General features: G+C 45.9%; 1 protein-coding gene across 1 annotated transcript; it reads left to right on the forward strand.

Annotated features, from left to right (window-relative positions):
* Positions 1 to 2772: 2772 nt before the first annotated feature.
* On the forward strand, positions 2773 to 21489 carry LOC119179518 (monocarboxylate transporter 13). Its single transcript, XM_037430611.2, has 4 exons — positions 2773 to 3143; positions 4753 to 4896; positions 11619 to 12605; positions 20766 to 21489. The coding sequence occupies exons 1-4, from the start codon at positions 2924 to 2926 to the stop codon at positions 20975 to 20977; spliced, it is 1563 nt and encodes a 520-aa protein (XP_037286508.2). The 5' UTR covers positions 2773 to 2923; the 3' UTR covers positions 20978 to 21489.
* The last annotated feature ends 766 nt before the right edge of the window (positions 21490 to 22255 follow it).

Consider the following 22255-nt stretch of genomic DNA (forward strand, 5'->3'; position numbering starts at 1 on the left):
AGCACGTTCCGTGAATTCGCAACAATGAACAAGCCTGGAATTTGTTTTATAACCGTTTTCCGCCTCGCATGTGACGAGGTGGCAATTTAGAAATGCCCAGGTTACATCGAAATACAAAACAAACTCCATTATGAAGATTTTGAGTGCTAAACATTTTTGATCGACTCGTGAATATCTACATCAGTACTGTTCACCCACATACTCTGAAGCTCGTGCAGATGTTTATTGTTTGGTCCGATCAACAACTGTGCACGTAGTACGAGGTTGCTTTCATAGACTTCATTCTCGAAAAAAAAAAGTCTTTTTGGAAACGTTTACTGCTTAAGGGTTGTTATGACAGCTGCAGGTTTTTTGAACTGGAAAACATTTATTTTGTGTGGCCAGCGTAAAGCTCGACAGTCTCTTTCGCCTTAAAGGCATTTTTTACCACATCCATGTCAAAAAATTGTGTGAATACATGGACTCAATAAAGATATTGCTTTAATCGACAGCAATGGACTGATAACCAATACGAAAGTCTATGAAAGACAAGTACCGTGCGCCTGGAAAATAACCAATGGCTTCATTTATGGCAGCAAAGGTTAAACGTCTTTTTTGCTGATATTCTTCACAATCGCCGTGAAATCACTTGTTGTCTTTTTTTTCTTTACGGGAAGTACAACGTTTCCCAAGGATTAAAAGATGACTGGTGATATCTTTAGCGCGCATCTTGTCAACTTCCATTTAACCCACACTCTGCTCAGTCGCTGTGACACGGAAAGGACGTCGACGAATTGGTTTTGCATCCCCGTATTGATACCGTGGTTAACCAGAAGTGTTTGGCCAAGCTGAGGCAAAGTCCAATCGAAAACATCGTGGTATGACGCCAACAAAAGACGTGTGTCCTGGATTTCAGGAGAAGACATGTTCGAGGCAATCATACCATCGAACGGGTTATAAAGTGAGACAGATTGTCGAGTGTCACCTTAAGCCGGCCGTGCCACATCAATGGCCAGGACAACAAGGTCGCGTGCGTGTAAAGGTGATATAGTGCCCAGCACGTGATACCTTCGGGAAGTAATTGTGCGTCACGTCCAAAATTTATTACCGATTTCCATGCGTGGCTCGGAGAAACAGCCACAAGTGAGCGATGCAGAGCTACATGTCACGTGAAATGAACGTTCAAGGATGTGGTAATCATGTAGTCGCCACCACGTGCCCGAGGGTATGGGGTAAACGAAACGTAGTAAAAGCGAAGCGACCGAATACGACACAACGCACATCGTGAATATTTCCTGGTCAAGGAGGTTTCACGAGCGCATGCATCGAGCTGCGAGAGACTGAAGATTTCAGGCCCAAAAAGCTGAGCTCGGACTCCAGATCAAAAGTCATTCAGGATGTTGTCAGATAAGAAGTCGAGCGCAAGCGTTCGAACCACCTAGACACTGGATTCATTTAGAGGTTGCCCTTTGCCTCGTTGTTCCACGGCCTCAGTTCGGAATCATTTTTTCAGGGCGTAGTGACAAGCAATCCTTCACTCTTGTCTGTATTGGTTGACAGTTGTTTAAATTATAGTAACTGGTATAGTCTACGCTGTACCTAGGAGAATGGAAAATATGATTCTTTGCATACCCATTTCTCTTTCCCCAGTGCAGGGTAGCAAATCGGAAATTTTCATCTAGTTAACATACATCAATGCCTTAAACTCAGTCTCATTATATATATATATATATATATATATATATATATATATATATATATATATATATATATATATATATATATATATTGATATATATATATATATTGATATATATATATATATATATATATATATATATACACTTCTTTCCCTTATAACATATATATATATATATATATATATATATATATATATATATATATATATATATATATATATATATATATATATATATATATATATATCACTATCATGCGCCAAAACTTACAAGAAATACAACTACAAATAAGACAATTGTTTTAGAATTTTTGTCTTGCGTTTGTAACTTAATACAAGAGTCCGTAATAAATAGTATAGATGTCCCTTCAATTCAAACGATGATGCGGGCTCTGTCACAGTGGTCTAGTGGCTAAGTCACTCGGATGCTAACCAGCACGTCGCGGGATCGAATCCCGGCGACGGCGACTGCATTTTTGATGGAGGCGAAAATGCTGTAGGCCCGTGTGGTGTGTTCAGATTTCGGTGCACGTTAAAGAGCCCCAGGTAGTCGGAATTTTCGGAACCCTCCACTACGGCGTCTCTCACAATCTTATGGTAGTTTTGGGGCGTTAAACCCCACATATCAAAACGATGATGCATGAGTATGCGCTAGTTTTTTTTTATGCGTAATATTGACTTCCCTGAATCGTTTGGCCCGGTAAGGTCATCGGCGTTCACTTCTTTTGTCTTGATTATTATTGTGCCGAATAATCCTTTTTTTTTTCAAAGAAGCAACCAACGAAAAGAGGGCGTAACATCCCCGTCGACATTTTGTGAGAGTGTGCCCGCCTTATCGTCCACCGACTGGTCGAGCAGATTTTGCATGTGCGTCCCCGTCCTTACACTCACTTCAGTGCAGCCCAAGAAGTAAACTACAAACATATATGACCTCACTATACAAGCCGGCTATCTATGTTTTGCAGGGCTGCGGAAAAGGTTGTGAGCATTGTCCGCAGGTCGCAACAAAAGTGATAAACTCAGCAAGAACAACTGAGTGCACTTTCGCAAAGTTTTTGCACACGCTTGGACACAGCGGAGCTGCAGCGTGTTAGGACGACTTCGTGTTAGGATGACTGTGTCCACGTGGATGTCGGACAGTGACACCGTACTCTTCGGACTGTCTGTGGGGCTGACTGAAAGACGTCAAACTCGAAGACAGTTTTTTATTCAAAATAGCGGTGCTTAGTCGTTTTGCCCATAGCCATGGTAAGTGCGCGTACTCTGAAGGACGATCCACGCTTTGGAGCCGACTCCCGTTGGAGCTGGATCAGCGCCTTCGCCTGCTGCTGCGTACTATTTCTAGCGCTGGCGACGCCCCGCGTGGCGGGAATCTTTTTCTATGGCATCGTTGAGACTTTCATGGTCACGAGAGAAGAAGCTTCGTGGCCGGTGTCCCTGGCATCCACGTTAATGGCGTTAGCAGGTGAGTATTGACCTATGCTTTCTGTACTCGTTTACGGGTTATTCACCAATAGCGTACTTGAAAATGGTAGCTGCACGTGTATATAGACCCTCACATCCATAACATTCGCGTTACCGTTACGCGATGTACAAAACTACGAATTCTCTGCAGACCCGAATGTTGCAAGACTGGGTACCCGTCGCCGCGGCGCATTTTAAAGTGAAGGGAAACGCTGTAAGCCCGTGTACACATTTACGTGCACTTTAGAGAAGCCCAAAAGGTCTAAATTTTCGTGACCCTCCTCTACAGCGTCCCTCATTATCATATAGTTGTTTCGGGACGTTGAACTTCAACCGTCATCGTTACTATATTGCGCTTTACTTATACGGTGAGTACTCCATCTACATTCCAGAAACTGTTTGCATGACGTCGGTTGTGTTTCAGTTAAGCAGCTGTAATCACCATCTCTGTGCTTGAGTTTCCTGTATACCTTCCATAAAATGCAGTCGCTACTTTCCTGCACCCTTAATTCCTTCACGCCTAGAGTACTATCCAGGAAACCAGACATTTTTTGTCTGGTTTCATGTATATAGCCCGCATTTATTTAGGAACTGAAAAAGAGTTTGTACAAATATAGTCAAGCGGCGTCGATAGAGTCAACACCATTCTTTACGAGATAGTACGGGAAGGATCAAGACAACGCAAAGAAGGCATGTGGTATAGATGACGGTTATTGCGGTGGTGCGGACAAATGCCCTATGTGCGCCCTTTTATTTTTTCAAATGTAGTCACAAACTCCAACATACTCTCTTTACGCGAATGTGTAGGTGCGATCGAAACTACAGGGACCACAGGACTGCGTGGCAGAATTCACGGACGCGTCGTCTGCTAACGCGAACCGTGATATCGAGAAACGGCACCGCTGAAGCAGCGCTACGCATGCGGGTCCCGCCATATCAGGTGGCCACTCATGTCCTCTTCATGCTTTACGGAACAGAACACAGGAACGCGCGGCCCGCGCTGCACGGCGTCTATTTACAGTGCCATGAACCAAACCATGCCTGCTTTTGGCATCATTCATTTGTAAACAGGGTAATGAGCCATGTCTGTGGGACAAGCGCTTCTATATTACGCTCTCGTTCCAGTCTCCCAAAGGGAGATGAAGGCTACGCGCTCGCGAGTTCCCTTGCATAAAGGATGGCACTGTCCATTTGACTGGCATGGTAATGAAGCTCATAGACAAACGTCAGCTCCATGGGTGCCGCTTGCGTTGCTTCAATGCATCCGTGCCGATGTTTACGAAGCAGCTACGGTGGGACAGGCTCGAGCGCCTGGCACGTTTGGCTTGTCATATTACTTATTTAGCCTGCTGCAACCTTGTGCCGCTGCGTTATGGCTCCATCTTTCTGGACACCTCTCTATGCGACACCCTGAGCATCAACGCCATGGATCCGCATTCGTTGCAACGTTGCAGCTCGCAAACAGCGAGCACCATACTCCCGATCTTTTCTTACAGCGTATGTGCGCAACTAATTCACAATTAAACCTAAAACTTAAGCAAACTAAGGTAAAGTGGCCCAATGATTCAACCGGCACACTTACAGCACGTCCTTTCTTTCTTGTGACACAGGTCCGATAGCTGGCAAGCTGTGCGACCGTTATTCCTGCAGAGCCGTTCTGCTAACCTGCTCATCGCTGGCAGGAATAGGAGCCGGCTTGTGTTACCTGGCGGGAGACCTCATCTTCATAACCATTTCCTTCGGTGTCGTACAAGGTAAACATTAACAATTCATAGTACGGATTTGAAATTGTACAAAATATTCAGAAACTAGTTGCGCAGTCTAACAATTGAAGTCTTTATTTAGAAAAGTTTAGCCTCAACCATTTCCTTTTTCATTATTTGCTCTTTTGTGTTCACAGAATGTTAAATCAGTACTTTGGACATTCTTCATATGCCATCTTGTTTTTTTTTTTTGCCCCCTTATGCCACAATGCAACGTTTTGTTTCGAATGAATAACAAGTGTGTTGTGACTGTTCAAACTATTTTAACAACGCGAAGATGCTGAATGGCAGTCGTTGTCTAAAGCTTCATTCACACAGACAGCAAATGTTTTGTCTCGACACCACCACGTCAAAAAAACAACAAAAAAATTGCTTTTATCCACGAAGTGAGTGCATGACAAGTGAGGTGAAGCGATTATCTATCCATCCGTCCATGTGCCTGTTCGTCCGTGCATGCGTTCATGTGTGCGATCGCGTTTGAGAATGCAGACGGCGCGTGGGTAACACCGACGAGATGCAAGCCAAGGAAGCCGAGTGCAAGCGTCTTCAATACGCCTGCCACCCTTGTTTGTCCATGCCCCACCAACGATCCGCCACGTACAGTAACTATCTGAGAAACTTAGAGAGGCACTCGTTCTCCACGTACCCAGGCACGGCCCGCGCAACGGCCAATGTACGTAGAGTAGCAGTACAGCGCCACCTAGAATATCCCCACCAACTGGAGTTTCTATGTACTTCTATGAGACAGCGTCATCTGTTATACTGTTCAGGAGATAATTCTTTTGTTCCTTGCCTCTTCTTTTCTCGGTTACGTGCATGACAAGGTTAGACTAAGAGGAACTTCGACTTTAAATTTTATAGCATGAACAACGAACGGATTATTGAAAAGGCGATAGTGGTAGTAGCAACGACCGCTACACGTGTTTTTGCCCTGCTGACTCACCGCACCCATGTTCTAAATAACCTACAAATACAAAACCCGTATTATGAAATAAACAAGTTGAATGACTTCTTTTCTGTGCAATTTTTGCGTAAACTACGAATAAACTGTGCAGTTATCAACGTAGTGTTGCTTTTATTCTGACAGACCAAAATTAAGTATACTTTTCACGTTGGCTCCGTAAACGAAAGAGACAGAAGCAGCACCCTTGCTGTGGGCTGGCTGTTCTATTCTGCTTCGTCTTTTTCTTCCATCTCGTTCTACTTGCCCGCAAGCCCGAACATCTGCGTTTTCCGGAGCCGTCACATTTGGTTATGACTTCACGTCGTTAAGTTCTCTGGTAGGCGGCTTTTTCTGCATCGTGGTGGTCGTTCTAGGCCACGCTGCGAATTGGCTGATGAACCTGCCGTAAGTGGATCTGCTGGGTGAGTGCGACCCTGGCTAAATTGCAGTGATCGGTGTCGGCCACACGGCGATTTCTGATGAGCTGCGACACATGGTTCTGGCGGCCGTCTTTGGCTTTGTCGCGTGGGCAACAGCGGATGCTGCACGCTCAAGTGAGGATGCCGGAACAGCATCCGAGAAGTCACCATGGTCGGCAAGCTCTCTGTTCTTTCCGATTTAACCCATATGATTGTCAGCACCAAAAAGACGGTCAGCACATTCATGAGGAGCCTTCCGCAGATTTGGGGAAACTGATTTTTTTTCTGCAGTCCAGCTCACACTATCAATGGTGCGCTCACTCCCTTCGTTTTCTTCGAAGCCTGATGGTTCTCGAAGCCTGATGGTTCTCGAAGCGGTCTATCTGACTCTCGGACAGCCGGTGTTGCAAATCCCAGCACAACTTTCCTTTCGATCGCTATTCAGTCACCAGGAAAAGGAAATAGCGAAAAGGCTCTTGTCCTTGTACAAGAAAGCCTTTTCGCCGAACTCCTGAGCGTGAGACACACAATACCCTTTCTGGTTCATTCGTTCATCCGAAGAGCGTTGATGGTCAGCCGTTAAGTACTGTGGTTCTTTTGCGTTCATAAAAACAGCTTTCACTAACACAGACAAGTGTGTACCAGCATCTTTCACATGGTTGTCGCTTATAAGCGTGGTTACGGCTTTGACCGGCGTCTAGAGGGACAGCGTGCCGAGTATGAAGGGAGCCGGCGTTCACGTCAAGGTCAGCAAGAAAAGATGCGCTCGGAGCATGCAGTAGCAACTCCTGTAAAGTAAATAAAGCCCCGGCTTCTTGCCTTGTTGGACGTACGTCGGACATCAGAGCAGTGTCAAAGCACTACTCGAGCCCACTGTTCGTAGGATTGAAAAGGTTTTCGTTAATAAGCTACACTATGCAGTGACAGCCTCGAGATGGTGCTTCTCTAGAGCCCTGTCTTCAGGAGCAGCGAAGAATACACGGTGGCAGTGGGGTCGTGTCAATTTGTCCAAAGGCAGTGATGACCTTAGTTTTCCGGTCTGCCCAGCACTGCTGCTTCGCGCGTTCATTCACGCGCCACGCCACGGCAGCATTCCGGAGGTGGTGTAAGGCCATGCACCATTTTTGCTTTTTATAAAATTCCATGCCTTAAGAGTTACGAGAGCGTTGCTAGTAGCTACCCAATTGTCGGCGTCTTCCTGCAATCAGCGAAAGTGTGTGAGTTCGAAGGCCGCGAGTGATTAGGATACGGCTGCTGCAACGCCAGAGCACGTCGACGCAAGCAAGCTGACTTTGTATGAAAGCTCTGTGAGGGTATACTGAAACTTTTTGTGGCTCTCTGGTAAGGTTTGTTCATAGTCTTGGGTAGCAGACGTGGCCACTGCGGCAAGGATCATCTAAAGTTCTGGCAATGCCGCAGGAAAGAGCGTAGAGGTCGACGCTGTCAAAGCGTTTACCATGAGGCGCAATCGCGCGATGATGCGGGAAAGCTTGGCGGCACCTACAGGCGATCCGCATGCATAGCCAGTGATGACGTTCAAAGACAAAGAGTAGTCCTCAGTTGGCGTATTCACTCTTATGGTATCATTGGCCGAGGGAGCTTGGACAGCACGCCTAAGCGACTGAGGGACCGATGGAGTACTGAGCGAGGCGTTGTCACAGCAGGTAGCGTGAATAGCGTTCGCGGACAATGGTGGGCAATGCACTGTCTTGCTGGGGCCGCGGAAAGCCAGGCCGTGAGTCATCGAGAATGCCTGGATGCCGTCCTCGAATGGTAGCATTATAGGTGCGCGCGGCTGCAGGAGGGTCATTCGGGTCCACGATCACGGTGTCATAAGAAGCTTCCGTTAGAAGTTCAAGCCAACGGCAGCGAAGACCCACGGAGACGCACTTATCGTTCTCAGGCTCTAGACTGCGTCATTTTATAGGAATAAGACAAAAAGAAAATAATTGCTACGGGTCGGCTGTTCTACTCCCTTTCGTATTTCTCTTGTACCTCGCTTTCGCGTGCTCGAACATTGGTGTTGTTTTTTTAGTCATCACAACTCCCGTGTCTGTTTTCAAAATGCTGACCGGTCTATGATGATTACAATGTCCTTCAATCTTGAGAGTGACAGCCTCATGAAGACGGCAACAAAGAAAAAAAAAAGCTCGAGATGGGCGAGTCATGTATGGGAGGATGTTTCATCACCACTAAGAGGAAACCTTGGGAGTGGCGAAGAATGCAGTGTTACAAAATAATTTCTTGGTGGGCCACTAGTGCCAAGCCAGAAATTTGGAATGTAGGGAAATATGCTTGTGCTCCACCAAAGTCTTCAGAAAACAGCGCTGGACTAAAAGTTACTTTAAAGTGTTTCTTCTTCTTCCCTACATGCCGCCTTAAGTTCCCCTACGGCACAAAGGAAAAGTTGTTTCTGCTCCACAAACGTCGTCTGTTATTTGGCTGTCTAACTATTGCCCTCTTCATAATTAGTAAGCTCGCTGCGAGTGGTGCAATTTACCCATCGTTGGGCATACCCGTTTTTATGGCCCGCCATGACTGCAAGACACCCTGACGACAGGAGACACCGACAAGCCCAACCCCTAAGGTGCTTCGCACCAAATGTCATTGTGGAACATGTGCCCGCATTGTACGGAGTCAATACATCCAATTGAAGCATTAAATAGAGACGAAGCTCCATCACTGTACCCGCGACGACAGCGTAAAGCACCGCTCTACATCGTCGACAACCTCTTTTTTAGCCGAAAATTACTGAATTCGTTCCCATGAAACGAAATGGTGCCGGGACAGTCTCACAGTGAGACATTTGACGGCTTTGTGAAACAGGCATTAGTTTTCTGACTGTGTCCACAAAAATTACGTGACTTTCTAATCAGTTTTACATGACACTTTCAACTGCAATGCGTCGGACAGTCGTGCTCTTGAGATAACTGCAATTCAATGCTGTTCATAATAGGCTTTCTCCATATGATACGCATCACTGTTTTGTCATTGCATGAAGTCTACGAACATTTGGTTTTGACCACATGCTGTAACTGTATGCATAAATTAAAAATAAAAATTCCGCAGATCTTATGTACATTGCAGATCGACGTTATGTGAAGCGCGCTGAAGAAAGGTGACTGTGTGGTAATTGAGAAAACTTTACAAAAAGACGTCAAAGAGAGAGAGATAAAGATGCAAGGAAAGGCAGGGAGGTTAACCAGACGCACATCCGGTTTGCTACCCTGCACTGGGGAAGGGATAAAGGGGAGAAAAGAGGTTGCAGAAAGATGAGAAGGTACACACAATCACGAGCACACTCGGGGAGCACACACAGTCTACAGGCGGTCGCTCAGGTTTGTGGACTTAAGGTAAAGTAGCAGTGCTTTAGTTGCTTTCTGCGCAACTGAGGCAGATGCCCAAGGTCCTAGTATCTTCTGCACACAAAATGGTCCGGGGTCAAGTCGATTCAAAGCCATCCGGAGCTGGCATCGCTGTGTGTCGTAGCAAGCGCAGCTGCACAGGACGTGTTCGATGGTCGCTTCAGCTCCGCAGTAGTCGCATGTAGGAGTGTCTGCCATACCAATGCGAAAGGAGTACACCTTTGTAAATGCAACACCCAACCAAAGGCGGCATAACAGTGTCGCATCGGAGCGGGAAAGTTGTGATGGTAGCTTTAGCTTGAGCGAAGGATCCAGTTCATAAAATTGACACCTTTGGAAGCTGGTAGACGACCAGAACGTGCGTGTGAGATCTCGAGCCAGCAGGTACAGTTGTCTTGCTGCATCATTCCTCGATAGAGGAATCGGAACTACACTGGTTTCTTCATGGGCTGGATCTGCATTAATGTTCTGCACACAGATACATGCTGCAGAGACACATGTGTTTTATATGAAAGTTAAGTTTATTATTTTTTTGTAAATTAGACGCTTGAAGGCACGTGAGAACTACTTGTGCAAATAAGTTATGCAGCCTGGTGGACAGAAAGCTATATTATAATTATCTGTATCAGCAGCCCAATCAATTAAAATTTAATGATTAACTTTTTACTGGCTGTGGTGAGTTCACATGTTTATATTGGAAAAAACCATAGGCAGTAGTGTTTGTACACAGTTTCAGTTGGAAATTTTTTTTTTTGGCACGCCTGGGCTCCGATATATCCAGCTCCAAAATTACCTTCGGAGCTCGATATTTTTTTTTCATTTCTTTCTTTATCTCTGTTCCTACGTATATTGTTCTCTTTATGTCTATTTGGCTCTCTGCCTTTTCTTTACTTTCTTATCTTCTTTCTTCTCTTTTCTTTCTATCTCTTTATATCTCTCTCGCTCTGCCTCATTCTCTCGCTTGTCAGATTTATTGCATCCCACGCTAGACCAATTGGCGCAAATATTCTGGGAGTGTAGCAGGACACTGACAGAAAGATGGAGACGAAGGCGCTTGCGAATGCTCATGGTGGAGATAGTTTTTTTTTTTTGCTCACTAACGGTTGACCTACAAAGTTTCACTGTAGGCCCCCGGCGTAATATGCATGCTTATGCTGCAGTTTGAAAAACAACATCATAATTTTATGTAAGGCTAATGAACTTCCAGCGTGCGTGTAGACTTGTGCATGTTAATTGGCATGGTGAAATGCAGAGGAATACGCACAATTACTACCCCACAAAAGCTCGGCACGGCAGATGTATGTTACTTTGCACGTCCAAGACGCTTCCATACACTTAGAAAGCGCTGTCCTAAACGACAGCGTGTAAAGCTATTGATTGGTATGTGTGGTTTAACGTCCCAAAAACATCAAGAAGTGCCGTAGTGGAGGGCTTCGAAAACTTAGACCAGCTGCATAACGTTTAAAGTGTTCGGCAACTTTATACCTGCAAGCGTGAAATAGATCAGGACCAGAAAGACACAAATAGGCAGGACAGAGCACTCTGTCCTGTGTATCTGTGTTTTTTCCTGTCCTCGTCAATTGTGCTCTTCGAAGTTCTGAGGTTATGAACCGACAAGCCCAGCAATGCAATTATTTGTGTACTAGGCAAGTCCTGATACATTAGTATATCTTATTAAAACTTATCAATACAGTTGAATCGCTAACATCACTGACGGGCGACTATAAGCAAGCAGGATAAGTGGAGTTCTCAGAATACGATAATGAATTTCCTATTCGCTCTGTGAATGATATATGCGTGCGTTCACAGTAAATAACAGAGGGGAGTAATGGCATCTTAAAGGACCTTTGCTATAAGCGAGCTCCAATATAACAACAAGGCGCAAACATGACGTTGATATTAAAGGCATTGTCCTCTGTTGTTCATTTAATAAATGCTTTCCGTGACATTACGCTTTTCTGACGCTCAACCGCCTTTTTTTTTCAGGATGCGCTCTCTGCGGATTGTACGTTGCCTCCACCGTATTGTTGGCTCAGCATTTTGAGAAGCGACGAGCGACGGCCATTAGCCTTGTTCTTACGGTGTGCGGACTCAACACGGTCATCATTCCTCCTCTCGTCGAATATTTTCGTACTGAGTACGGCATCCGGGCAGCGTTTCTCCTGTACGGTGCTGTTATGCTACACGCCATACCCTCCGTCATCATCCTGAGGAGCCCGGTTTGGCTTTTGAAACCGATGAGAAAAACGACAAATGCACCATATGGGGCCGAGAAGGACCAAACAAAAGCGACATGTGTGCTGATTGGTGAAGCTGAAGAGCACGTCAGAACAGCGAGGTTGGCGCATGACGAATCTGACCTACATGATGGCTCTTCAACCAGTGATCACCCGACAGGGCCCGCATATCAATCCCAGCAAAATGAGTCAACTGCTCTTCATCAGAAAACCAGCGGGTCACTCAAAAAGCTTGAAATCGGTAGGGTGCCCCGGCGTGTCTACTGTGGCTCTACAGCGAGGCAGTTTCTAACGTTAACGTTCCTCATTCACGGACTCTCTTTCGCAACCGTCACCCTTACGGCGAACGTGTTCTGTATGATACCAGCCGACCTGGCCAGAGACAGGGGGATGAAACCCTCGGACTCTGTGTTTGTGCTCCAGGCTTTTTCCATCGCGGACATCGCTTGCAGAGCCGTCGTGGGCCTCGCCATCGATACGCACACCTTGTCCCTGGAGTCTGTGATGCTGATAGGTTTTGCATTGCAAGGACTGGCCTTTGAATGGTTCGCTTGGGCCGGAACACTGGCACCGATGATCGCCGTTTCCGTTTTCTTGGGCGTCACCAGCGGTTCGAGATTGTGTCTGAAGGCACCCGCCATGATCATGGACTTCGGCATGAGTACTCTGCCTGTGATGATGGGAGGACTTTCATTCTGCACCGGCGTGTCCCTGATGATTCAGCCACCACTTATCGGTAAGTTGGCGTAGTTGTCAAATAATGGGCACATCTAGTAGGCACGAAATATTTTTGGGCCAAATAAATCCTGATTATAGCGCTACGCAGACAGCTTGTGAATTGTCGTTATTGTGGTCATCTCTAAGATCTACCTATATGGCTTGAATACGTACTCTTGATTGCGTTTGCGTGTCTGGGGCTCTGTATTGCGCTACTACAAATACATGAGAGTGCTTGTTGAATTTCATCCTATCGAAACGCGGCCTCATAGGGCGCAACCAATCCCACGTTCTCAATCCAAACAGTGCGACACCAAACATGCCAAGACGCCACGGAGCAAAAGCTGATTATTATGGCGACATTATAACAACGAAATAAAATCGAGCAAAAATGTTCGAAATAATTCATGGCGCTGGAAATACGAAAAATCTAAATTCAGTATATAAATCACGGCCTTCAGTTATTAAGTTATCTAAAGAGGACTCTAACTGCATGTTAGACACCCGGACACAGTATTCGAGAGCAAATAGTAATATGTTCAGGTTTTATGTGAAGTATTACAGGTAGTACAGTTTTTCACTGTAGCGCTCTGGTAGCGCGATTTCGTGTCAAGTGCCTCAGCGAGTGGCGAAGGCCTATAAGATGGGGAATGCGTGGCTTGTGCCGAGTCACTGCTGACTACGGAGAAAGAGGGAGAACAATTAGCAGAGCACGTCGCATACCTTTGCCAAATCTCCTTCGGGAACACCTGAGTATCCTATTCTTAATTCCCGTTAAAAACAATGTTGGCGCTCCACTAGAAGGGCAGAAAAAATAATTATCATGCTCTGATGCTAAATTCACCCCCCACCCACCTCCCCGCCCGAAACATTTACCTACACAGTTGTGGCATGGTACAGGCACCCTTATGGCCATCGTGGAATATTTTACAGCGCGACGGGTTTGATACGGACAGAGAAGGGACACAGCGTTGCGTTCCTTCTCTTTCCGTATCTAACCCGTTGCGCTGTGAAATATTTTACGATGAACATCAACCAACTCGCCCAACTCGCGATTCTGCTTCAGCACTCTTATGCCTCCACTTCAAAAAGAGCGAATCGCTGCATGAGCTCTTTCCAACGGGCAGACGGTTCACAAATCAAAGTAAGCGATTGCTAGATTACCCACTTTGAAGAAGCGGCTTAAATTTATGCCTTGAGTTGGTGCTTCTCTTTGGTGCAACTGAAATGTCTTTCAGCCACAGGAATGGTTCCGAAGCCGAGTTCGTTTTTTTTTTTTTTCGGGAGACAAAACGAATATAATGGTAACTGTGGGGACAATTTCACTGTTCCATCTTATTAGCTTGTTATTTTCTTACTTGTTATTGTATTGCTTATTTTTTAAAACCTGAACTGTCAGAGCGTTTCTTTTTGAACAATTTATTGCTAAATATATTGGGATTTAAACAATATTTTGCATAAAGTGAGGTACCGCCCGTATAACAGCCAATCCGCTGCAGTGGGTTGCTCCAAGTCATTGAGGAACAAGTTACGAACTAGCCAGGGAATTATTAGTTCTGGAGCCTTGGTATACAATATGGTGCAGCGTGGTGTAGCAACCAAGAACGCCAAAACTATAAAGGGCACCAAGCCGTGCAGACGTTGGGAAAATTTTGTGCCAAAATCTTAATAGGACTATGTGGCGCAGGGCGTGTGTGACGCGTGCTTAGTCAGAGCCACTAAAAGAGAACAAGCAATAAGTAGCGTTCTATCAATAAGCAGTTACCGAACACACGTCAATCTCTATGTTCTCTGCATAGTTTGGTGTCATGAAACCCGGGAGAACACTCACGTCCTTCCCTGAAGATGGACCTCCAGCGACGCAGCAGAGGAATAGTTTGAGCCGCTGCTACAAGGCTCATCACGTCCGCTACCGAAGCTCTGCAAGTGGTGAATCCTTTTCTGGCCGAACTGCAAGTCCTGTTGGATGACCTGCATGACAAATACGCGACACTTGCAGGTTTCAGCAAAAAGATTGCTGTCCTCGCAACTGAAGACGCCGAGTATGACGACGAGTATGGCAACGAGTATGACGATTAGTATGACGCCGAGTATGACGAACACTATGAGCCGTATCCACTACCTTCTTAACTCAGCTTCAAGGCCCGCTGACAGCCCTGCACCTGTCGTCATTACCTCAACCGAGCCCCAAGAAGTCTGCGCTCAAGGAAGTTCCCGATCACCGTTGCGAGTTGCCCTACCTAAGTGACAGGTACTCGTTCTCTCTGGGGCACCTCGCGAGTACCAGGGGTTCTCGGAGCAATTTGAGGTTACGATTCCCAATAATCATGAACTTTCGGACATTGAGAAGTTCAGTTATTTGAGGTCGTATGTAACCGGACCAGCTAAACGTGTGATCGAGAGTGTTCTACTCGAGCAAGCAAACTACGCGGTAGCTGTTAAGGTGCGGCAAGAGAGATTTGACCGTGATAAAGTCCTTGTAAACGAACACATCAACGGCTTGTTTGCCATTGCTACAGTGGGCCATTGCTCCAACATATTGCGGCTGTGTGAACTTTACGAAGAAATACGCTTTCGCTCCGTCTGTGTAAATAGCGTCGGAGTTCGAGCATAGAAGCGCATGGTTTTACTTCAGTGTGTGCTCATGCCATCGCTACCCGAAGACATCGCTGTTCTGTACCGGCAACGCATAAAGGAGACCAAGGCGAACGACTGGTATACCCCAAAATCACGTCAAGAAAAGGTACGTTAACTGATGAAGAATCTTCAGACCCATATTCAGAGCAGAAAAGAGGCCTCCCGTTGAAGGTGCCCACGAAAATCCATCCCCGCTGGACACCAACGAAGTCATTTTCACTTTCAACCGCCGGTACCCTCAGCACTATAGCGCGAGCCACCGGATCTGCAACGAACGGCCATGCCTGCTGCGTACTATGCGGCCATCGTGAGCACACTGTAAAGGACTGCCCGACGACCACGACGGCCAACGAGATTCGGATGCAGCTAATCGAGAAGAACTCAGATACCCAAAGTAGGGGTGGTATATTTTTTCGCTGTAGCGCTCTGAAGGCGCGATTCCGTGTCAAGGGCCTCAGCATGTGGTAGACGCCTAGGATGGGGAATGTGTGGCTTGAGCCGAGTCACTGCTGACTACGGAGAAACAGGAAGAACAATTACCAGAGCAGGTTAGATACCTTTGCCAAATCTCCTTTGGGAACACCATAGTATACTCTTTTTAATTCCCGGTAAAAACAATTATGGCGCTCGACATGTCACACGACAGTGCCGCGACGCAGCGTGGCTTAAGTGCAAGCACTGCGCAAAGCCTCACCTTTCTATTCTTTGCAAGGTATGGAAACTGGAAAACCGCATGGATCCCAGCAGCAGCGAAAACCGACGCTGTGCCAGTGGTCACCAGTGTATACCCGCAAGCAGTTCTGTGCCACCATCGCCAGCGGTTCTCATGCAAATGGCCAAAGTAATGGCGTCGGGAAGGCACAATTCCGTACTCGTTTGTACACTGCTTGACACTGGCAGCCAAAGGACATTTATACAACGTGACTTGTTTACGAGACTCTGTACATTCCCTCGGCACCAACCTGGCTGTGCTAACCTTTGGTGATTTTATACGTTCCTGCACCTACTGATACCGAACCGTGCAACTCGAGCTGCAGAGTCATTTCGATGCACGCGAAATCACGGTGGATGCTGTGGAAGTGCCAGAATTCTTCACGGTGAATACTCCAGCAGGATCTGCTGATTAAGTTGCTCGAACGCAAGATGCCTGTGGCCGATGAACAGTGACTCAGAGATTGACTAATTCACATCATCAGAGTTGTTATATAATCAGACAACTATTGGCATACAGTGAAGCAAAACAGAGAGGCGAGCGAGATGGTACTAATCCATTACAGAACATGTCGAAGCTTTTTATATTAACGCGAGGGTTCATATGCTTGTTAGCAACCCTTCTTTGGCATTATTGGACAAGGAAGTCGCATTACTCAAGTAAAGGGAGTAGTCCGGTGAGGAGGGGGCGGCAGGAGGTGTGTTCTTGGTTTGATTTTTTGCCTTTTCTTTCGGCCACGATGCGCATGCGCAGTCGAGCACCAAGTGTAGGTGTTATATATTTTCGGTTGAAGCTTTAAATATTCCAGTCGTGAGTAAGCGCTTGTGGTGTACACTTCCTTGTCCCTGTCTTTCTCACGCTACTTATAAGCTGTAATGGCGTAAAATGACTGAGAGAATCAAACGCCTGAGTACATGTGCGCCGTTGAAGCGATCTTTGGTTGCCTGGTGCAAGACGTTTACTAAGTAAACACTGCTAACGGCTCGCATCTCGAAAACAGCACATCGGCTCTATTCCTTTTATGTAAGTGCCACGGCTAATCTACGTCATTCATGAGTGACCCGACAGAGACGTGGCGACTCGATGCGATAGGTATCACCGACCCTTCGGAAGCCACCAGTGCCTTCATGCGCAAACCACTGTGTTGCACCGGCCCTCCGTTCTCGTACAATCATTCTGAACAGCCTTCGAAGACTTCGTTCATTCCCTCAACAGATGCCGATAGGGCGACCAGGGAAGTGATCTCAACGTGCCTCATCACCGTGGTAATGCCATGGTAAGGCGCACGTTAAAAAACGCCAACTGGTAGAAAATTCTCGATCTCACCGCTGCGACGTGGCTTATAAAAATACCGTGGATCCAGCACCTGAAATCCCTATTATTATTATTATTATTATTATTATTATTATTATTATTATTATTATTATTATTATTATTATTATTATTATTATTATTATTATTATTATTATTATTATTATTAATATTATTATTATTATTATTATTATTATTATTATTATTATTATTATTATTATTATTATTATCATTATAACATATGAAGTCTGTGTCTATACTACTCAGTTGTATTAATTTTCAAATTTTGACGACGGAGAGGCCCGCATCGTGCTAAAGCGCGTTCCGAAGGGCATAATAAACTTCATCGAACCATTCATCCATCCCAAGTAAGCTAATCAGAGAGCGCCAACTGTTTCTTGTACCTGCCAAATTTCTCCAATAGTTTACCCTCCCCAAGTTAGAGTTTCTATACTGTTAACTTTCTTTATCTTGATGTTTTTCATGTTCAACATTCATTGTTTTTATTTGAGCTTTGCACTGTCCTAAGGTAGTTTTTCACAATGTATAGATTCTTCCTTTTCACGTCTTTCACGAAGTCTTTCGCATAGCTGTGCACGTTTCGCATAATTTTTTACTCGCATTTTATTATTCTCGTCTTGTATTTTAGGGGCGAAGCTTCTTAAAGCGTGGGTCTGTCCATTCCTTGTATGTATGTAGCAGTACGTAACCACCGGCGGCAAATACCCGCTCTAGAGTGAGTATGTGCCACAGGGGATGTGAGATGGGAGATGGAGGTACTTGGGGCGTTCACTAGATGAGCTCATGCACGTACGGATGGGCAGGCAGACTAGCAGACGGACGGATGGATGAATAGATGGGTGAACGTACGAACAGATGGACGCACGAACAGACAGACAGAGAGACAGACAGACAGACAGTTGGATGGATGGACTCACGGACGAACGCATGGATGGACGCATGGATAATTGCACGGACGCACGGAAGCAAGAACGAATGGACGTACGGAAGCTCGGACGGGCTGATGGATGATTCGCCCCACTCATCATCATTCTTTCCGTGTATATGCTGTGACTTTTTTTATTCTTCCCATTTCCCGTTGGTATCTTTTTGTCTGTGTGCATTCGCTAATTTCATTTGATTACTTTTTCTGAAGACTGTCTGTATTGCAATCATTTTTATGGACCTATTTCCGCGTGCGCGTTCACAAAGATTTCGTGGCTGTTCCTGGGCACGTTAAATAAGTAATTATTCGATATTATCATTAATACAAGTAAATGCGAAGCATTTCTCGGTGAACTTCGGCGACTTTGAGCGTATCTATCTATCTATCTATCTATCTATCTATTTATCTATCTATCTATCTATCTATCTATTTATCCATCTATCTAGCCACCTATGACATTTAGCTCTCCTGGTCGTTTGGATAATGGTATCGATCCCAAACCTGGTATGATATACCATGACTGTATGACGAACATAACTGATTAGTCATAACATGAAAATCATGACATGTATGTCGTAAATGTCATTATTTACTTGTCATGGTCTTGCTACTCTTGCGGTGGTTTCATTCACATGATATGTTGCAATACTGGTATGGTATGACATGACTGCATGGTGAACGCAAACGACCGGCCCTAACATCGAAATTATGACATGCGTGTCATGTAAAAAGATGACTGCATGTCACACTCATGAGGCGCTCGGGACCGTTTAGCTAGCTTTGCATTTACCAAATTCGGTATTACGGAACGTGAATGAACGACGAATGTATGTGACTGGTGCAAACATGATAATCATGAAATGCGTGCCATGTAACGACATGACTGCGTCCCAGACTCATGATGCGCTCGCGGCCGTTTCTCTACCTTCACATATGCCAAAATTTGATATTACGTCACGTGAATGGATGACGAAGATAGGTGACTGGGTCGAACATGATAATCATGAGATGCGTGTCATGTAAGAAGGTTAGAGAGTTTTAGTACTGCGTACGCTGCGTACGTGGCGGCGTTGCGTACGTAGGGACGCCACGTTCTGCGTAGTGCGCATGCGCAGACCGCAACGCGCACGTATCGCGTTACGTACGCAGCTGCTACGTACGCACGCATGAGATGCGTGCGTGCGTACGTATCAGGTGATTGCGCCGCTCTCGAACAAATTCGCGACAGCGCGAGACTTTGTTTTGCGAAATGGCGGCATCGAAAGCAAGCACCGACCGGCTCTGTGGCTTAAAATATGGCCATAATCTGGCTACAACACTTGGATTGGCTCACATCGGCAGTCAACAACAGGTACTTCTATTTTGATCTACCAGATGGTGCAACACTCTTCACGCTCGTTACGTACGCGGGTACTACGGCGTACTAAAAGCCGATTAGTGGCAAACGACGCCACGTAGCGCAAGACGCTTGCGTGATGAGTACGTAGCACCATTCCGCAATACTAAAACTTTCTATTATTTCACACCACACTCAAGGCACCAATACACTTTGACGTGAGCCGGCGCCCGGCGCGCCGGCGTTTGTTTTATCGCGCCAGGCTGTCAATGCCACGCCAGGCGCCGGTATCCCCCTAATAGAGATCAATGGATCTGCCCACTGACCTTCATTGTGGATCTGCATGCCATATACTCGCAGGCGCGTGCCGCGCTGCGTTGCTTTGACGCATGCGCGTTTGAGCGCACACGGCATCCCTCCGTCACGAAGAGAGGCAGACGCGTTGCTGTCTAAGTAACGTCATCAGCGCGAAATGCAGCATGTCGCTTTTCGCGCCGGTTGCCGACGGGCCGCGCCGACGGACGCTGGTCGCGCCGGTCGCGCCTGGAGTCACACTATAGAGTGCTCGCGTTTTTCTAGCGTGGCGTCGCTTCGCCCAGCCTACGCGTGCGTCAACGTTGCGTCGGAGTATATTGGGCCCTTCATGACGCGCTCGCCGCCGTTACGCTAGTTCCACATGCACTAAATTTGGCATCACGAGAAGTGAACAGACGACGAAGGTAAATGACACGTCCAATCTTGATACTCATAATACGCATTTCATGTAAAAAGTGACTACATGCTACACTCATAGCGTTCTCGCGGCCGTTTCACTAGTTCCACATATACCAAATTTGGTATTACGTTAGAGGGGACAATGAATGTAAATGACACGTTCAAATATGACAATCATGTTATAAAATTCATATAGAACATGACTGCATGCTACTCTCGTAGCACGCGCGCGGCTGTTTCGCTAGCTACATATATACCCAAGTTGGTATCAAGTGACGTTAATAGATTACGAAGGTAAATGAAACGTGCAAACATGATAATAATGACATGGAAGTCATGCATGGCATAATTTGCCTCCGTCTTTCGACTTTATGCTGATTTTAAAGTGACATATCACCCTTTCTCATGGGTGCTTCGCGCATAATCAATTCCGACTCTACGTTGGATCTGCCAATTTTTTGTAGTTGTTATGCCCTTTTGTGTCATGCGTGGTCTTGCAATGAATATTCTCTTTGCTTTTCAGGATACTTCCGAGATTCACGTGGTGACTACAGTGGACTGCTGCATTCAATGGCGGCTCTAAATGCTTTCTTCGTGGGCGTTTGGGCATTCAAAATTGTGTCCAGACGGAGAGCAGCGTCAAGGCCACCATCGAAACCTGCTGAAAGCAGCGAACCGTGTAGGACAGATTCACCTCACAACTGTGATCCTATGAGCATCAACGGCGAGTGTTAGGATAGCTGAAATAACTCTATCACAAGAAAGTTCATCTCACAAATCGCTTCAAGGCAAGCCGCTATCAAGATCCACGTCTGAAAATTGATGTATCTTTCTATATTTGGCCAATTTTTGCGACGGACTTTTTTTTTCCCTGCACTAGCGAATCCAACCCCATTTTCGCGGTGCAAGGACATATGCACTGTCATTTACCAGAAAGAAGCACGGAAGGGCACTGAGACGAAGCTGACTATGCAGGGCAATACAAGAATCATACCAGTGCCATCGACGAGCTTGACAAGCATATTTGCTGGTTCCAAAAACGCGCGTATAGATTCGCCCTACACTCGTCAAGGCTGGAGTTTGTGTCACAAACAAAATACGCGAGTGCTACCTTCCATCAATGAGGTGCGAGAGAAATGTTAGGTCACCCTTCGAACTCTATAGATACAAGGGTTTCATACTCTCCTTGGCAATTTTTTCTCATGAGAACCTTAATTAGCTGCAATAAACTATGTTGTGTATGTTGAGGGTGCGGAAACAACCTCATCTTTCGGCTCCCGTCAAAGCACACATTGTTTGAGTCGAAGGCAGAGCTGTGAACGTCATCACCAAATTGTAAAGCCATGCACGACGCGTGAACGGGACAAACGGAGTGCCACGCTGACGCGTGTTGAAACTACCTCTTATCGAGCAAATTCGTGCAGATTACGGTTGGACAGCCGCCAGTGAGTACTCTCTGACGACATCGGGAAGTGCGCACAGAGGGCTGTTGTTAAAAGCTGCCACTCTGGCGTCGCCGGCGCGTGAGTCGGCGGCGAAAATGACAGCAGGTTAGCTCATTTCGTACACAAGCAAAGCAGTGAAGAGATCAGAGACGTATGCGGGACAACGGAACAATGGATTTTATATACTATTATGAGACAAGAGAAATGGAATACTTCAAATAACTAAAACATACATGTAAAAAACAATAGATGAGCTTGCAAGCCAGAAATATTAACAACTACTAAATAATACAGAAACAGTTTAACAAATACGCAGTGGTTAAATATGGGAAGGTTCAGAAGTATTAACAGGCGATGGCATACGTGCGATGATCGGCAGCGTTGAGTCCTCAACGATTGGATGCCAGAATCAAATCAAATCAAATCATCTATTTCCAGAAAGAAACAGGTTCTAGAGAGGTTCACTTGCTAATAGCTGCTTATAGATAGCTTAACGAGGCCAGTGAATCTCATACAAGGCAGGTGGGACAATGACGAAAATGTGTATAACAATAAGGGCCATAAGCCT

This window comes from Rhipicephalus microplus, chromosome 7 (genome assembly GCF_043290135.1).
Source record: "Rhipicephalus microplus isolate Deutch F79 chromosome 7, USDA_Rmic, whole genome shotgun sequence".
Taxonomy (NCBI): Eukaryota; Metazoa; Arthropoda; class Arachnida; order Ixodida; family Ixodidae; genus Rhipicephalus; species Rhipicephalus microplus.

Bases quoted from the DNA above. Each gene is read 5' to 3' on its own strand.
- LOC119179518 (XM_037430611.2), top strand. From the start codon at position 2,924: ATGGTAAGTGCGCGTACTCTGAAGGACGATCCACGCTTTGGAGCCGAC. The intron at 3,144-4,752 runs GTGAGTATTGAC...CTTGTGACACAG, and splicing joins CACGTTAATGGCGTTAGCAG to GTCCGATAGCTGGCAAGCTG. The intron at 12,606-20,765 runs GTAAGTTGGCGT...TTTGCTTTTCAG, and splicing joins GATTCAGCCACCACTTATCG to GATACTTCCGAGATTCACGT.